This window comes from Perissodus microlepis, chromosome 19, assembly GCF_051167445.1.
Source record: "Perissodus microlepis isolate ML-2025 ecotype Zambia chromosome 19, ASM5116744v1, whole genome shotgun sequence".
NCBI lineage: Eukaryota > Metazoa > Chordata > Actinopteri > Cichliformes > Cichlidae > Perissodus > Perissodus microlepis.
Genome location: NC_140479.1, coordinates 26,728,572 through 26,742,212, shown reverse-complemented (window position 1 = coordinate 26,742,212; position 13,641 = coordinate 26,728,572). Strand labels below are relative to the sequence as shown.

The following is a 13,641-nucleotide window of genomic DNA, read 5'->3' as shown; positions in this document are numbered from 1 at the left end:
CAACATACAAATGAAAAAAAAAAAATGTTTAGTGAAGTAAAGTACTAAACGTCATTTCTTCAAAGTTGTGTGCACCAGTAAGATGAATCCAGTCTGCTTCTAAGATCTATAATTGAAATAAGTAAGTAATAGGAGGCCTCCACTGTGGCAAACATCACTTGAAATGTTTTTTCAACAGTTTAATTTAGACTCTGAAGTGAGGTTTAAGTGCCGTTTAGTCTTTTCAATTAGCAGTACGAGCAAGGATGCCAGCTCACGAGGGATACTGTAGCTAACCTGTAAATGGAGTATGTGACAAGGGTGTCACTATGGCAGCCTCTGGAGTCAGCAGATGAGGACGGGGGGCAATGCGTGACAATTTTTCCGCTACCCCTGCTCATCACCACTCGTGTTTAAAAATGCTGCGATGCACTTAGAAGCATGCGAAGCTGGCAACGAGGGCCCTTTGAAATAGTGCTGACGGCAGTTTAGCGGGTGGCTTCCTTGAAAGGCAAGGTTCACCATGCCTTGCCATGTGGCCTTCTGATTTTCCCAGCTAAAATAGGGACCGCCTAAGCCCCCCTTGGCATTGCCAACCATCCCAGACATCCTGACACTTTCCCCAGGGAGAGACACCCAGAACAGGTGAGGGACTCAAAATAAGGGGCCCTACCACATAAAGTGAGTGAAGACAGGCCCTTTTGTAGGAGTGTGCTTGGAAGGGGATTATTATTGTTTTTGGAGAGAAAGAAGAGCTGTAGGTCAGCTGGCCCCAGCCCCCACCTCGAGGCCTGTGCTAATCCGTGCACAAATGCCAGCCGCCTTGGCCAAAAGCCCCCTCCCCGAGCACCCTCCTTTGAAGAGATGATACCCGAGCTCACCCGCTGCTACCCTTGCCACACTGTGTAGTGGGCCATAAAACAGCAAGATGACTGTGGATGAGGTGGCACTCAACTCGCTTTGCACATTTATAACGCACCTACTGTTTACTCTGGAGGGAGCACAACAGACTGGCCAGAGTCGGAGCGCTTAAAGCGTCACCAAAGGGGCATATGAACCTCACAAAGGCCCCTATAAAAGTCCTGGCTATAGTACCTGACAGCATGAGTGAATGAATCTGTCTGGCTGCTCTTAATCACTCTCTCTTCCTCTCTGCCTGTGTCTGGCCCTGTTGGACAGTAAAATGAGACAGGTTAGTGCGGAGCTTTAATTCCTGTCAGCATCTGTTAATTATGGCCAGGACTGTTCTAATTAAAAGAGGCACCCATCTACCTCCGTAGTTGGCTTTATGCTGGCTGACACAGCCACACGACTCAACCGGCAGAGAGGAACACGGAGAGCAGAAGCGTTGCCACCTGGCAGCAGCCAAGCTCATCTGGAGAGCCGGAAGAAACTGTAGAAAGTGGTGATAGCACGTTTGACAGTGACATGCATCCAAGAATAACGGTGTTTTAACTAATGCAGAAAGTTTTTAAGCAGTAGCCCACAACACTGCCAGAATTGATTGCTTGATACAATGCACATAAAAAATAAATTGTCACCAAGTATCCACGCTTGTGCATGAAATACAGGTAGTTGATGTCAGATGATTCCCTGGTACTCACTGGGAAGGATAAGGCTCTGCTGGGAGTTGGGGGTAATTAGGTTAGTAGGTTGTCAGTGTCAGGAAATTGAAAGACAGTCCTAATCAGATTTGTGTTTCTAGGGAATCAAATAATTTATATAAGTAGAAAAAAATCTTTGTTTTATAGTTACATGATAATACAACTTACTGGACTACCCATTCACAGAGAGAGCAAGTAGGGCTTTGTGTCTGTTGTATATAAAAATCAGCTATTTTTGCATAAATCTGCTGCTGAATTCCTCTTTGTTAAATGAAGGCCACCACTTCTATCTTACATCATCTGATTTTCCCTTTCCCCATCCGTTCACCGGGCGACCTCCAATCGCCACGCATGGGACACATCCAAACTCATCCTCTCCAAGAGCACTTGCTGATGGGCAAATTGTATTAGGCTCATTTGCAGTGGCCACACAATGCCCAGGTTTGACACCGTCCTCCCTGTTATAAAGTGATGAAATCATCAAGGAAGTGCTCCAGCTGCAGGTGTTGTTCACTCAAAGGACACGGGAGGCTGACAAATTAACTCCTCCTCCACCGCAAGAATTTCATTGAGCCTTTTTCCTCATCCAACCTTTAGTATTAAATTTGTTTGCACGTCTGTGTAAGGGGGGGGGGGGTTACATTATGCATACAAGGTAAATTGAACAGATTCTCCTTCTCAGCTGGATTAAGATAGCCGGTATGTTTAGACTGTCCGGTGGCAGTGACACAATTCCAAATAAGGGCATGCAGGATATAAATGTTTGCATACAATTTCATTAAATGGCCAAATACCTGCCGAGTGGCATCAAATGAATAGAACGGCGCAGATGAAATATGTTTACAATGTTGAAAATTAATAGAATAGAAAAGACATCTTAATAGAAACATTCTTATCAAATAATGAGATAATAAATAACTTATGTTATGATGAGGCCAGCTTGACATTTACAGTATCAGTGTGGAACCTGGCCCCCTAGGTGTGGCTGCGGATGATAAGGCCTCGGTGCTACTCCTGTGAAAGAGGGGTGAAATGAGGGTCTTTTATTGGAAAGCAATACCTAGTTATCTATCTGCAGTATGACAGTGGATGCTTTGTACACTGTATGTGTGACTATGTCTTTGCTTGTTGGCTGGTTAAGTTTCTGTTTGTGGATATTGAAAAAGGACACACCTGAGCGCGCGCACACACACACACACACACACACACACACACACACACACACACACACACACAAGCAAAGAGGCAAGTGGCTGGCAGCTAATTAGTATTCAGTCTGTCTCACCCCAAAAGCTAAATAATTAGAGGGCCAGTCTGTGAGATCATTGACCCTGCGTTAAATATTCATATGTTTAGACCTGCTCTGGGCTCAGCTGTGTCACAGTAGACCAGCCAGGCATGGACCACATATGGGAAGCCTGCCGCAACTCTGACACATCCCCACACACACACACACACACTGAAAGCATGCTCATACACACGGACACATTTTTATACCTCTACGTAGTCCTTTTATATTCCTTACATACAAGCTAAAGGCCAGCACTGTAGCTCACATTTACTTTAATATATTATAATATAGAATATGTGAGGGTGTAATTTTGAACCATAATCCTATATTTATGTCTTTACAACTTCATCACAATTTACATGACGTTCTTATCTTTTCTTTCTTAGGGGTTCGTCTGGACCGTGTGCGAGGGGGCAGACAGAAGTACAAGAGGAGGTTGGACACAGAAAACAATCCGTACCTGGGCCTGACGCTCCCTCCTCCCACCAAAAAGCCTCGTGAGTGCCCCCCACCCCCCGTCAATAGCCCATTGTCTCTTTCTTCCGCTGCCTCTCCTCTACCATGCGAGCAAGCAAGTAAAACTGGGATAAAATTCTAGGACAGACTCGCGTTCCTCCGTCATGTTGCATGTTTGGACAGTTGAGAGTTCGTTTGTCGTAAATATAGGCCACGTATTGTTCTGCTCGGAGCCGAGTTACGATAAGTCTCTGAACAGATGACTGATATTAAAGAGTGAGAGATCTTGAGGGCACTCCTGTCTCACATGTTTTTTGCACACTGTAAATTTCCTTTGCACAATGTGGCGTTTCCTTCACACACACAGGCAAAAAAAAGGGAATGTGGGACCACCATGCTACTGTTTCGTCATGTTGTCATGCATATCAGTGTTGCGCATCTGTGTGCCTCTCTAAGCATTACGGTGAAATAACCTTTGACCTCTCCTTTTTTTTTTTTTGACACCCCCACCCTCCTTCCTCTTCTATCCAGTCACAAAGATAGTGTCTCACCTGTTGGTGGCAGAGCCAGAGAAGATCTATGCCATGCCTGACCCCACCATGCCGGAGAGTGACATCAAGGCTCTGACCACGCTCTGTGACCTGGCTGACCGCGAGCTGGTAGTCATAATCGGCTGGGCTAAACACATCCCAGGTAAAATACATATAAAATATTCTCTTATTGTCTTATTTCAAGGCATGCTCTTTTTCAATACTGTTTTATTTTTCCTCTTTCATCTCTCTTTGCCCCCAGTTTTAAACATGCTCTGTGAAAATAAACACGCACTCACACGTAGATAATTAATGACAGCAGCTCATACAGCCTCCGGGTGCGTGGAGGATTGAGGGGTGTGCAAAATGGACATCGCTGTGCGAGAACCAAATCAATAGAGTGCATTTTAAATCCCTCCATTCAATGGAGAAGGGGGGACACAGACCCGGTGCCATTGTATGTTGTAATCACCGGGGAGATTAAGAGCAAAGTTGGGGACCTGCCCAGTCAAACAAGACATCATATCACACACAGGCACACATATGCACACATGAATGCACACAAGTGCAAGCACACACGCGCACACATATTGAATTATTGATGGGCATAATCATGTTTCTTCCTTGCCCCATAGACATTCTGATAGAGGAGGTGTTAGGTTATAAGAGGCTGTTGAATTGAGGATAGGCCACCTCACATCAGCAGAGATTTTGCTTCCTTCGAGAGTTTTTCCTCTGATTTTGACAGAGTACATGTTGTTTAGCTGTTCTTTTTTGGCAACTAAAGCAGATTCCTGCTTGATCTTTCGCTTGACCCCTATAACTCTGTAGCACTGCAGTGCTGTAGAGACAAAGCGGTAACAAACTAAATCAATGTGTCCCTCGGTGCCAACTCCATAACCTCTTCTTCTCATCAGCATAACTTGGACAGGCATGCATCTGTCAGCATGCAGGAAATGCACGACGTCCTTACAACACTGACACATATGCACACTCTACGCATGGCACACAGATGACAAGTTTATTTATTTTCACTGATACAAAGTGGACTCTCAGTGACCTCGGGGTTGTGCATTGTGTACCCATAGGTATTAGAGTACTTCTCAGCAGAAGGGGTATTAATCAGGTACAGATCTGATAGTAAGGAGATTAGAGATGGATACGGTCCCAGCCCCTGGCCTCAGCCCCAGTCCCTTACGCGACTAAACCATTTGGATCACTCCCCACAGGCCATGCATGGTCAGCAGACTGAGAGTTTAACCAAGGAGCTTACTCAGGACTGGATCACAGCTGACCCGATAACACACTCTCATCATTGTGACCCAAAAATTACACCAGTGGTGCAGACATGCACAAAATTGACAGCATTCCCAGGCTGACTGTAGAGTACAGACAGGAAGAATCTTCACTAGTGCAAACTTGCATTTAGAGAGAATAAAGAGAGCATTAGTGTGTATTGTTCAGAGTCAGAAATGTTTCTTCTTCATAGATGGTCCTTTTAGCCAATTATTTAAAAAACACTAATATACAAGTATTAAAGGTTTTATCTCGCGTCCCTGAAATGCTTCATCATTTTAATATGTGTACATGCTTACTCGGATTTCGTGTGTCATGGTGTTGAAACGTTGCTAATCAGATTATACTAACACGTATTGTACAGTGGATAGATTCATAACGTTAATGGGATTTGCCTCATAGATTGCAGCTGACGACTCGTCATTCCAAATGTGGCGATAATGATCATTTAACCCAAAACCTGAAGCACTAAGCCCGACTGTGTGCTCCTCTGTGAGCCGGCGCGTGGAACTATAGCTGCACTAAATAATCTGCACTGGCTGCACGTTGACAAGACAGAAGCAGATTTTTCTCATCTGCTTCTGAAGAAGACTCGACACTGGTTTCGTTTGTGGCCACGTTTTAATGCTTTTGTTCGTAAAACCACACTCATTCTTGTTAAATAACAATTTAAGAGGGCAAAAAAAGGAGTTCCACTTCAACTAAGTGCTCGGTCCGTGTCTGCATTAGGGCAGTGGGTGTCCTCTGGCCATGAAATGGCTGCATAATTGAGTTGTACATGGCTGAACCTGATCAGAGACGGTTCACTGGTTGAGCGAGACTCCATGCGCTAACACTGCATGCACCAGCGGTACCTCAGGGCAGCCTACCACGCTCCGCTCCTACTATATTTCTCTTCTCCAGCTACGACAGGGAAGAAAAGGAGGGTAAAAAACCTGCTGATTGTATCCTGATAGATTTTTGTGGCCTTGGGCAATGGAATTAAAGAGATTAACTGTTCATTATGAAGTAGACCACATTGATTAGGCCACTGACAGATGGGCCAGCAACTGAAGTCTGAGTGTAACAATTTAAATGTCATGAAAATTGGCAGTTACCTTCTCCCAATTGATTTTTAATTTCTCCTATTTTCAGCTAACATTTGGAACGAGTTTCAAAAGTGGCGTAATGTTGAGAAGAGTAGCCCTATTGGGTTTTAATGGGAGGACAATTGGAGGATAACAAAGCTGTATCATTAGTGGAGCCGATATCTGCCTTACAGGCTCCGATGTCGACTTTGTTATTTTGGCCGTGAAAGGTCGGCTTACATACGTGAAGTTCTTTTCAGGTGTTACAGAATTCTGCAATTTTAGGCGAAATAAGAACACGTTCAGTTGTTCAGATCAGCGTGGTGTCACGTATCAGTCCTTTTTAACAGGTTTGCCATTGCAAAACTGCAGCCTTGCCCTCATCTGAAGAGCATCTTTAATTAACTGATAATCACCGCTGAGCTTTTAGACACTTGTGTCACTGCTCCAAATGGCAGCACAAAGTAACACGGCTGTTGCCTTAGGGGCACGGGGTCATTAGGAATAGTGTTAGGGCAACGCTGACAGATGGTTTGTTGCTCCTAAGGTGCTAACAACCTTCGACACACATAGCAATCCTCTGGCCACCCCTTCTGGTCCCTTCCATCAATTTAGAGCTGCATTTTCCTCTGTCCAAGACGTTTAGCGAGCAACTAAGTGCCCTGACCACTTCAGTACACTAGAACCTGCTTACCAACTTGACACTGCTGCCTTCCTCAGCAGCAGTGAGTTTCAAGTGTAACCCCCCATAACCCTGTGCTTTCCCCACATGCCTTCACACCCGCAGTGGGAATGTCATGCGTTCATATGTAAAGAGTGCCGTGCCTGTTGTTTATACAAAAGGTGCTCGTTGTTTGGTGCTTGCCAGCTCACCTCCCAGCTTCCCAGCTCCGAGTGTTTTCAGCTGGGAGTTCTCTCAGGGCTAAAGGGCCAAGCAAACACTGACACTGTCCTACTTTGCACCATACAAAGAAAACACGTTTCAGTCAGGACCAATATAGTCAAAGGATTTAAGGTGGATGTGGGTTGCAAAGCGGATTGCAGATGCATGACAATTGTATAGGTAGACTAAAGGAACTTAAATAGTGTGCGCAGTGTGACAGGTGCCAATTGGATGCATAAATGGGTATCATCTGAACAATAAAGTGATGTTGGCTGACACTGAGTGAGGATTGTTTATTTCTCAGGTCTGTTTACATTTGTAACGTTAAGAAGTTCACTTGTCACACAGCTTTAATTATAATGAATTATTATAGAATATACACGCAAAGGATTTTCTCGTGTTAGATTCAGGCCAGAGGAACCTAATGAATCAGACTAGTTTGCATTGTTCTTTTCATCGCTGGTGTTTTGGGAATATTCATCATCTGTGCTTTATTGGATTTCAGTTCATCAGCTTCTGCGTCTGACAGACAACTGCCTGGCGCGTTATTTGTTAGCACGGAGGCACCGATGTCGAAAAAAGATTGCGCCTCTTGTACGTTGTCTTGTTTTTGTCAGCTCAACCCTCCACTATAGTCGCCTAGCCTCCTTCACCCCCCCCCCTCCTCCCAGGCTCCTGTTTTCTCTTTGCCATTAAATTGTAAAATCTACTTACTGTGTTGCCAGCCTGATCCCACTCGAGCTGCGTAATCTCCTTGTAATAGAGTGTGAATACTGCCTGGCAATAAATCAGCACCTCATCAGTGCACTTTATTAAATATAGACACCAACAGACAGCTCTTAGTATATTCAATTTACCCTCTGACGTAGGCTTCAACACAGGAGATAAAGATAGATTGAGCAATCAGGTGGATGCTGAGGCCTGAACCCAGTCAGAGAGTGGAAGGAAGGCAGAAACCCCCAATCTCATGCAGGGAGATTGAGATGGGGGACAGGAAGCCAACAGTGTGCAGGACCAGGAAGGGGGCGTTTGCCAAGCTTGTTTAGTTATTGTGACAGATGTATAGCTAGGTACATTCGGCGTTGTTATACATGTATGTATATACATATTTTTAATGACAAAAATAGATAAAATTTAAATACTTTCTTAAACTTTAACATGTGTGCATAATCTTTTTGTGTGAAATCTTTTTTGCAGATGTGCCTTTAAGTGATGATCAGCAGAGAGACATACCTCATTAAGCAGTGTTACTTGATGGCAGTGGAGATAAATTATGTGTAATTATAGCAATGATTAAAGCCTGATTCGTCCTGGTCTTTGGGGCTAAGAGATATGTAAAGTCAGTAGTGGCCAGTGGGACCCTGGGGAGAGCTAAAGACTTTGCTGCCCAGGTCAGGAGGTTATAGGGTGCAGATTAAAACAAGGGGATTACTGTATTTAACGTTTTTCAACCTCATAACATTCACAGGCTGCTGGTCAAATCACCCCATTCTCCAGCTACTTACAATGGGATAATGGGCTGGTTATCACGTCAAAAGAAGGCTGATAGGTGCTTCCCGAAAACGCAATTAATTTTCAGTCATCAACCTCTTTTTCACCTAGTCAGCTTGTATTGACTAGACTTTACTCAATAATTTTTTTTTAAAAAAAGCAGCATTTTGTGTCATCAAATCAATGTCCGGGGAAAGCTCGCAGCAAACTGAGCTGTCTGTGTTGTACACGTGGCTGGATTTCAGGTCAAATTATTTACGTCAAGCACAGCAATTTATTACCAAGCTGCTATTGATTGGATCCTCCTGACGCCGTCATATAAATGCAAAAAGGGTCATAGTCGGCATGCGAGTTATATGCACAAAGGTCCATGAAGACGAGTTTGCGCCATCTGTAAAATTGCTCAAAATGGACATTTCTTCCTATATTGCTTGTATGTCTTGTGTGTCACACTTGGAAGTGACAAGAATCCATGCAAAACAGAGGTGCACGCACATTTTCCCCAGTCCTTTCCCCCTTTTAAACTGTTATCTGAAATAAAACAAAACAACAACAAAAAGCTTTGATATAGAATAAGCTTATGGCAGTGTGATCATTCAGCCCAGTTTGAGGTTAGAAAAAAGAAAGACGTGCTCAACCTCTGGGGTCCTGTTAGGGGCAGTTTTACTCTAACTGGAGCCCGGAGAGCACTTGACTTGGCTGAGGTGAGATTGCCGCTGGGCAGAAGTCTTCAGGGCCTGCTTGTCCTTCTGATATCTGGCCATGATAGATCAGCCCCTGTCCAGCCAGAATTACTCTCTTTCCTCTTTCTATCTCCTTTTTTCCCTTTCCCTTATGCTCTGGTCCCCCTTTGCTCTCTCTCTTCCTTATCTCCCTCCTCCCTGGCCCATATCTTCTCGTCTCTTTTATCCCCCATTTCTCTAGCTCTCTCCCTCCCTCTCTCCCGCTTGCCATCTTTTTTCTTTTTCTCTCCCTCGCTCTGTCTGCTCTGTTGTCTGATTGAGGTTGAGTTACGAGGGGGCTGCAGCTGGAGGGGGCCACCGTGCCTCGTAATTACATCTCTTTTTATTACCCACGCTAATGGCCCTCGGGGAGAGGGAAACAATAATAAATTAATAGAATATGAACTCCAGCTCAACAGAAATCTCCAGCATTTCATTTTGGACCGTCCTGTGCTCTGGCAGATGAAACAGTGCTCTGATTAATCTCTGCAAGGGGTTTAAAGCAGCCGTCTGTAGGTTTGGGCTGCCCCCTCCTGCTCACAGCCGAGGGCTTTGGGGGAGATAAAGGAGGAGATGATGGTTTTGGCTTCTGTTGTTGGACTTTAGTGGTCTGATTTTTGCCCTTTGAGCTATTAATGATGATGCAGTTGACGATTAGGTGGGCCATTATGCGGTGCTGTTTCTTTATCACTCGTATTTATTTGTGCTCCTTTGTCTCAAGTGAGTTTTTCATTTACAAGCAGTGTAAAAAAAAAAAAGTCGCAGCAGAGAATTTTGAAAGTGAACATTTTCTTTGAGATATAAATGCTCCCTATTTGAGCGGGGTGCTTAAGTCAAAGTGAACAAAGAGAAACTCAAGAGCTGCATTGTTATTATCTCCTCGGCCGCAAAGACTTTCAGACAGAACGCTGCCGGTGCACTCAGCAGTGGAGTGGAAAAGGCCCTTCAAGCGCACCGACAGGCCTCTGTGATTTGGTCAATATTGTGTCATGTTTGGTCAAACCCCGCCAAGGCAGTGGGCTGGAAATGAAGATGTAAATATTGATATTTCATTAGAGGAAATCACCCACTCCGACGGCAGTTAACCGGGCCACCTTCAGAGTGCGGCGGCCGGAGCGGCGTGTGACCTGCGGAGTCGGGAAGTCACTTCATTACTCGATTAAATTGAGTGGAAAAAGGCGAGGCAACGACATGAGATCCCATTTGGAGCAATAATTTAGGCCTTGAAGAGAGAGAATGGAGCAAGGGAAAAACACTACCTCTCCATCTCACAACACTGGATTAAATTCAAGGACTTTTAGCGTCAAAGGTAATTGTAGGCTGCTGGAGCCGCATGTGTGCATATGGCTGAGAGGTGTCTGTTGTATCAGAACAACTCCAAAGCCACTTCAGCGAGCCCTGAACAAGGCCTTCACACGAGCTGTCATATTGGGAACAGCGCTTTAGTTCCGCTTCACTCCTCCTTGGCATTAAAAGGCTACACAAAGCCTTTTCCTGTGATTGTGATGCCAACCTGATGCGGCAATCAAGACCACGTCCACGCTTGCATGACAATTTTGCTCCGGCCAGTCCACATTCTGTCCGACATAATGGCCACGTATGCAGACAAGGAAATAACACAACAAAGAGTTTTAAGATGCTGTCTGGATATGTGTGTAATGGCACAGGCCTTTTTAAAATATGGCTTATTGCCTTCACTGATATTAGTAAAGTGTTGTGAGTGCTTCTGGCAGTTTGAATTGTTGGGTCTAATTTGGGCTCTTCAGAGACAACCTCTGACCAGTCCAGCAGGGCACTGGTACCTTTCAGTTAGCACTCTATTTTACTGACTATTGATTCCCCTTCAAAATGTGAAGGCCCTCACATTCTGATCACAATCTGTTAATTAATGTATCTTCCAGCTCTTCCCCTGCAGTGGTCATCACCACGATAAGGGAAATTGAACACTCGGGTACTTCTCTCCCCAGCTCTTCTTTTCCGCCCGTCTCCCTCGCTCGCTCTCATCGTCCCGTTTCTTTTTCACATTCTCTGACGCTTCCTCATTATGTCTCTTATTCTTCTTAAGCTGCATGCGTGCGTGTGTGTGTGCGTGTCTATGCGTTTATGTTGTCCTGGCAGAAAGAGATAAACATCAGGTTGGTGGCTGCACCAACAGATCATTTATATTTAAGAGAAAATGTGGAATGCGGGTGCAGTGAGCGCTCTGGTCAATACTGTAATCTCACGCCCTTAAATCACACAATGGCTACGCAAGTGTGGCAACAGCAAACTTGTAAAAGCAATCTTATTAATCAGGGGTGGAGCCGAAGAGCCTAATATGCTGTCAGAATGAGGCGCCTGCAGGAACGCTGTGCAGGAGGAGGGGAGGTGGGAGATTGGGGGGAATGAATATGGGGAGTGTTGGGGGATGTCATGCGGTTTATTGACAGCTAAAGGGAGCTACGAAGGGAAAAAGGGACGAGACGATTCCTCTCTGGCTCTCTTTTTTTTTTTTGCTTTTATTAATTTGTTTGAATTTCTCACAGCTCATCTTTCAGGGATCTCACACTTTGTTTGATTTAATGTTCTATTCTGAGCATATGTCGTGGCGTTGGGGTCGAAAAAGACGGAGGTGTATTGTCCTCGTGCCGATTTCAGCTTTATTCTACTGCTGTCGAAGAGTTTGGCCCTGGGTTTAAGCAGGCCTTTGGGCATGACTTGCACCATGTGACCCCGGCTTCGTTTGTGTCTCTTGATGTGCGTCGTTTTACGTTTATGCATTCATGTGCATACATGTAGATGCCTTTATCTGAATATGCATGCATGTCTGTTTTCTTGCACTTCCGTGGATGTGTGTGTGTGCATTCCCTCATCACCTCCTCTTGTTACACAGTGCGTGTCATGTCCTCAACCCCTCCAATGAGGATGTGTCTTGGTGCTAATCCCCCCTCACACCAATACAAGAGTGACAGGATACAAGGGGTAACCACATGGCTTTGTGTATCCCGGACCTTTGCACCGATTTACTGTCCTCACTTACACTAAAGCCCACTCAAGTGCTCTGACACCAGCTTCAAAGAGGACCTTGCACTGTGCATTTGAAATTAAAGACCACTCGCTAACATGTGCATGTACATGTGTATTTGTTTTACTGATCGCATCTCCGACATCCTACGGTTTTAGCTTTCTTTCCCTCTAATAAAGAAGACTTTTTCTAAATCGTGGAAGAGATAAAATTACGTACATCACATAATTTCTCTTTTTTTTGTCCTTTTCTTTAACATTTGACTAGAAATATAAGCTTGCAGATTGTGCTCAGGTTCTCTCGCTCAACTTCCCCTTCTCTTCCTGCCCAGGCTTTTCTACTCTCTCTCTGGGAGACCAGATGAGTCTGCTGCAGAGCGCCTGGATGGAGATCCTCATCCTCAGCATCGTGTTCCGCTCGTTGCCGTACGAAGACGAGCTGGTGTACGCCGAGGACTACATCATGGATGAGGAGCACTCGCGGCTGACGGGCCTGCTCGACCTCTACGTGTCCATCCTGCAGCTGGTCCGCAAATACAAGAAGCTCAAAGTGGAGAAGGAGGAGTTTGTAACCCTCAAAGCCATTGCTCTTGCCAACTCAGGTGGGTTATCTTCAGCACAGTGACGCATCATATATGACATGGAGTGTGCTCGAGTTTTTATTGAAATACATTTTATTTTATACTAATGTAGACTAAAAGAGAATCCTCAATAGAGTTAAATTAAAATATAAATAAAGTTGGTTTTTAATAATTTGATTTAAAAATTTTGGGGAAAAGTTTTCTGTTTAACCAAATTTTAAATTTTTAAAACTAATTTTTTTTTTATCCAACATTTCCTCTATTTTTGTTTTAAAAAAAAATCACCTTTCTCTTTAGTTTAATCACTTATTTAAAAACGATTGTAAAATAAAAGCCATGCCTGTAATTAAAATATTTTTTTGCATTTTTGTTGTTGTTGCATTTTGTTTAAAAAGTGTAAGTATGCAAATTTGACATACAACAACTAATAAACCATACAGTAATAAGCAGAAGCAATGAAATTTTAAGCTTTTAATTCACCTGAATTAAAACAAATTAATACACGCACACTATCCTAAAAAGTACGCAATCTCTGGGCTTAAACAAAAGTGAAGGTTTAAAAATATTCTTGAAAAAATCCTCATGGGCATTACTCACTCAGGACATTTTACTTTTTCCCGACTGGACCTCTGAGGAATGCACACTAGTCAGTGTAATATGGGTTTTGTCTAACACAGTTTCAGAAATGACATTTCTTAGTTTTTCATGAGTTTTTCAGTGTAACCTTTAGTTTGGAGC

At 44.1% G+C, this 13,641-nt stretch overlaps 1 protein-coding gene across 4 annotated transcripts in view; it reads left to right on the top strand.

Annotated features, from left to right (window-relative positions):
- Nucleotides 1-13,641, top strand: part of esrrb (estrogen-related receptor beta) — a 41,065-nt gene that overhangs the window by 21,948 nt on the left and 5,476 nt on the right. For all 4 annotated transcript variants that reach the window (XM_084914612.1, XM_084914614.1, XM_084914613.1 and 1 more), the window contains 3 exons: nucleotides 3,261-3,371; nucleotides 3,862-4,023; nucleotides 12,655-12,924. In XM_084914612.1, the coding sequence (XP_084770738.1) occupies nucleotides 3,261-3,371; nucleotides 3,862-4,023; nucleotides 12,655-12,924 (543 nt within the window). The remainder of the gene's footprint in view (nucleotides 1-3,260; nucleotides 3,372-3,861; nucleotides 4,024-12,654; nucleotides 12,925-13,641) is intronic.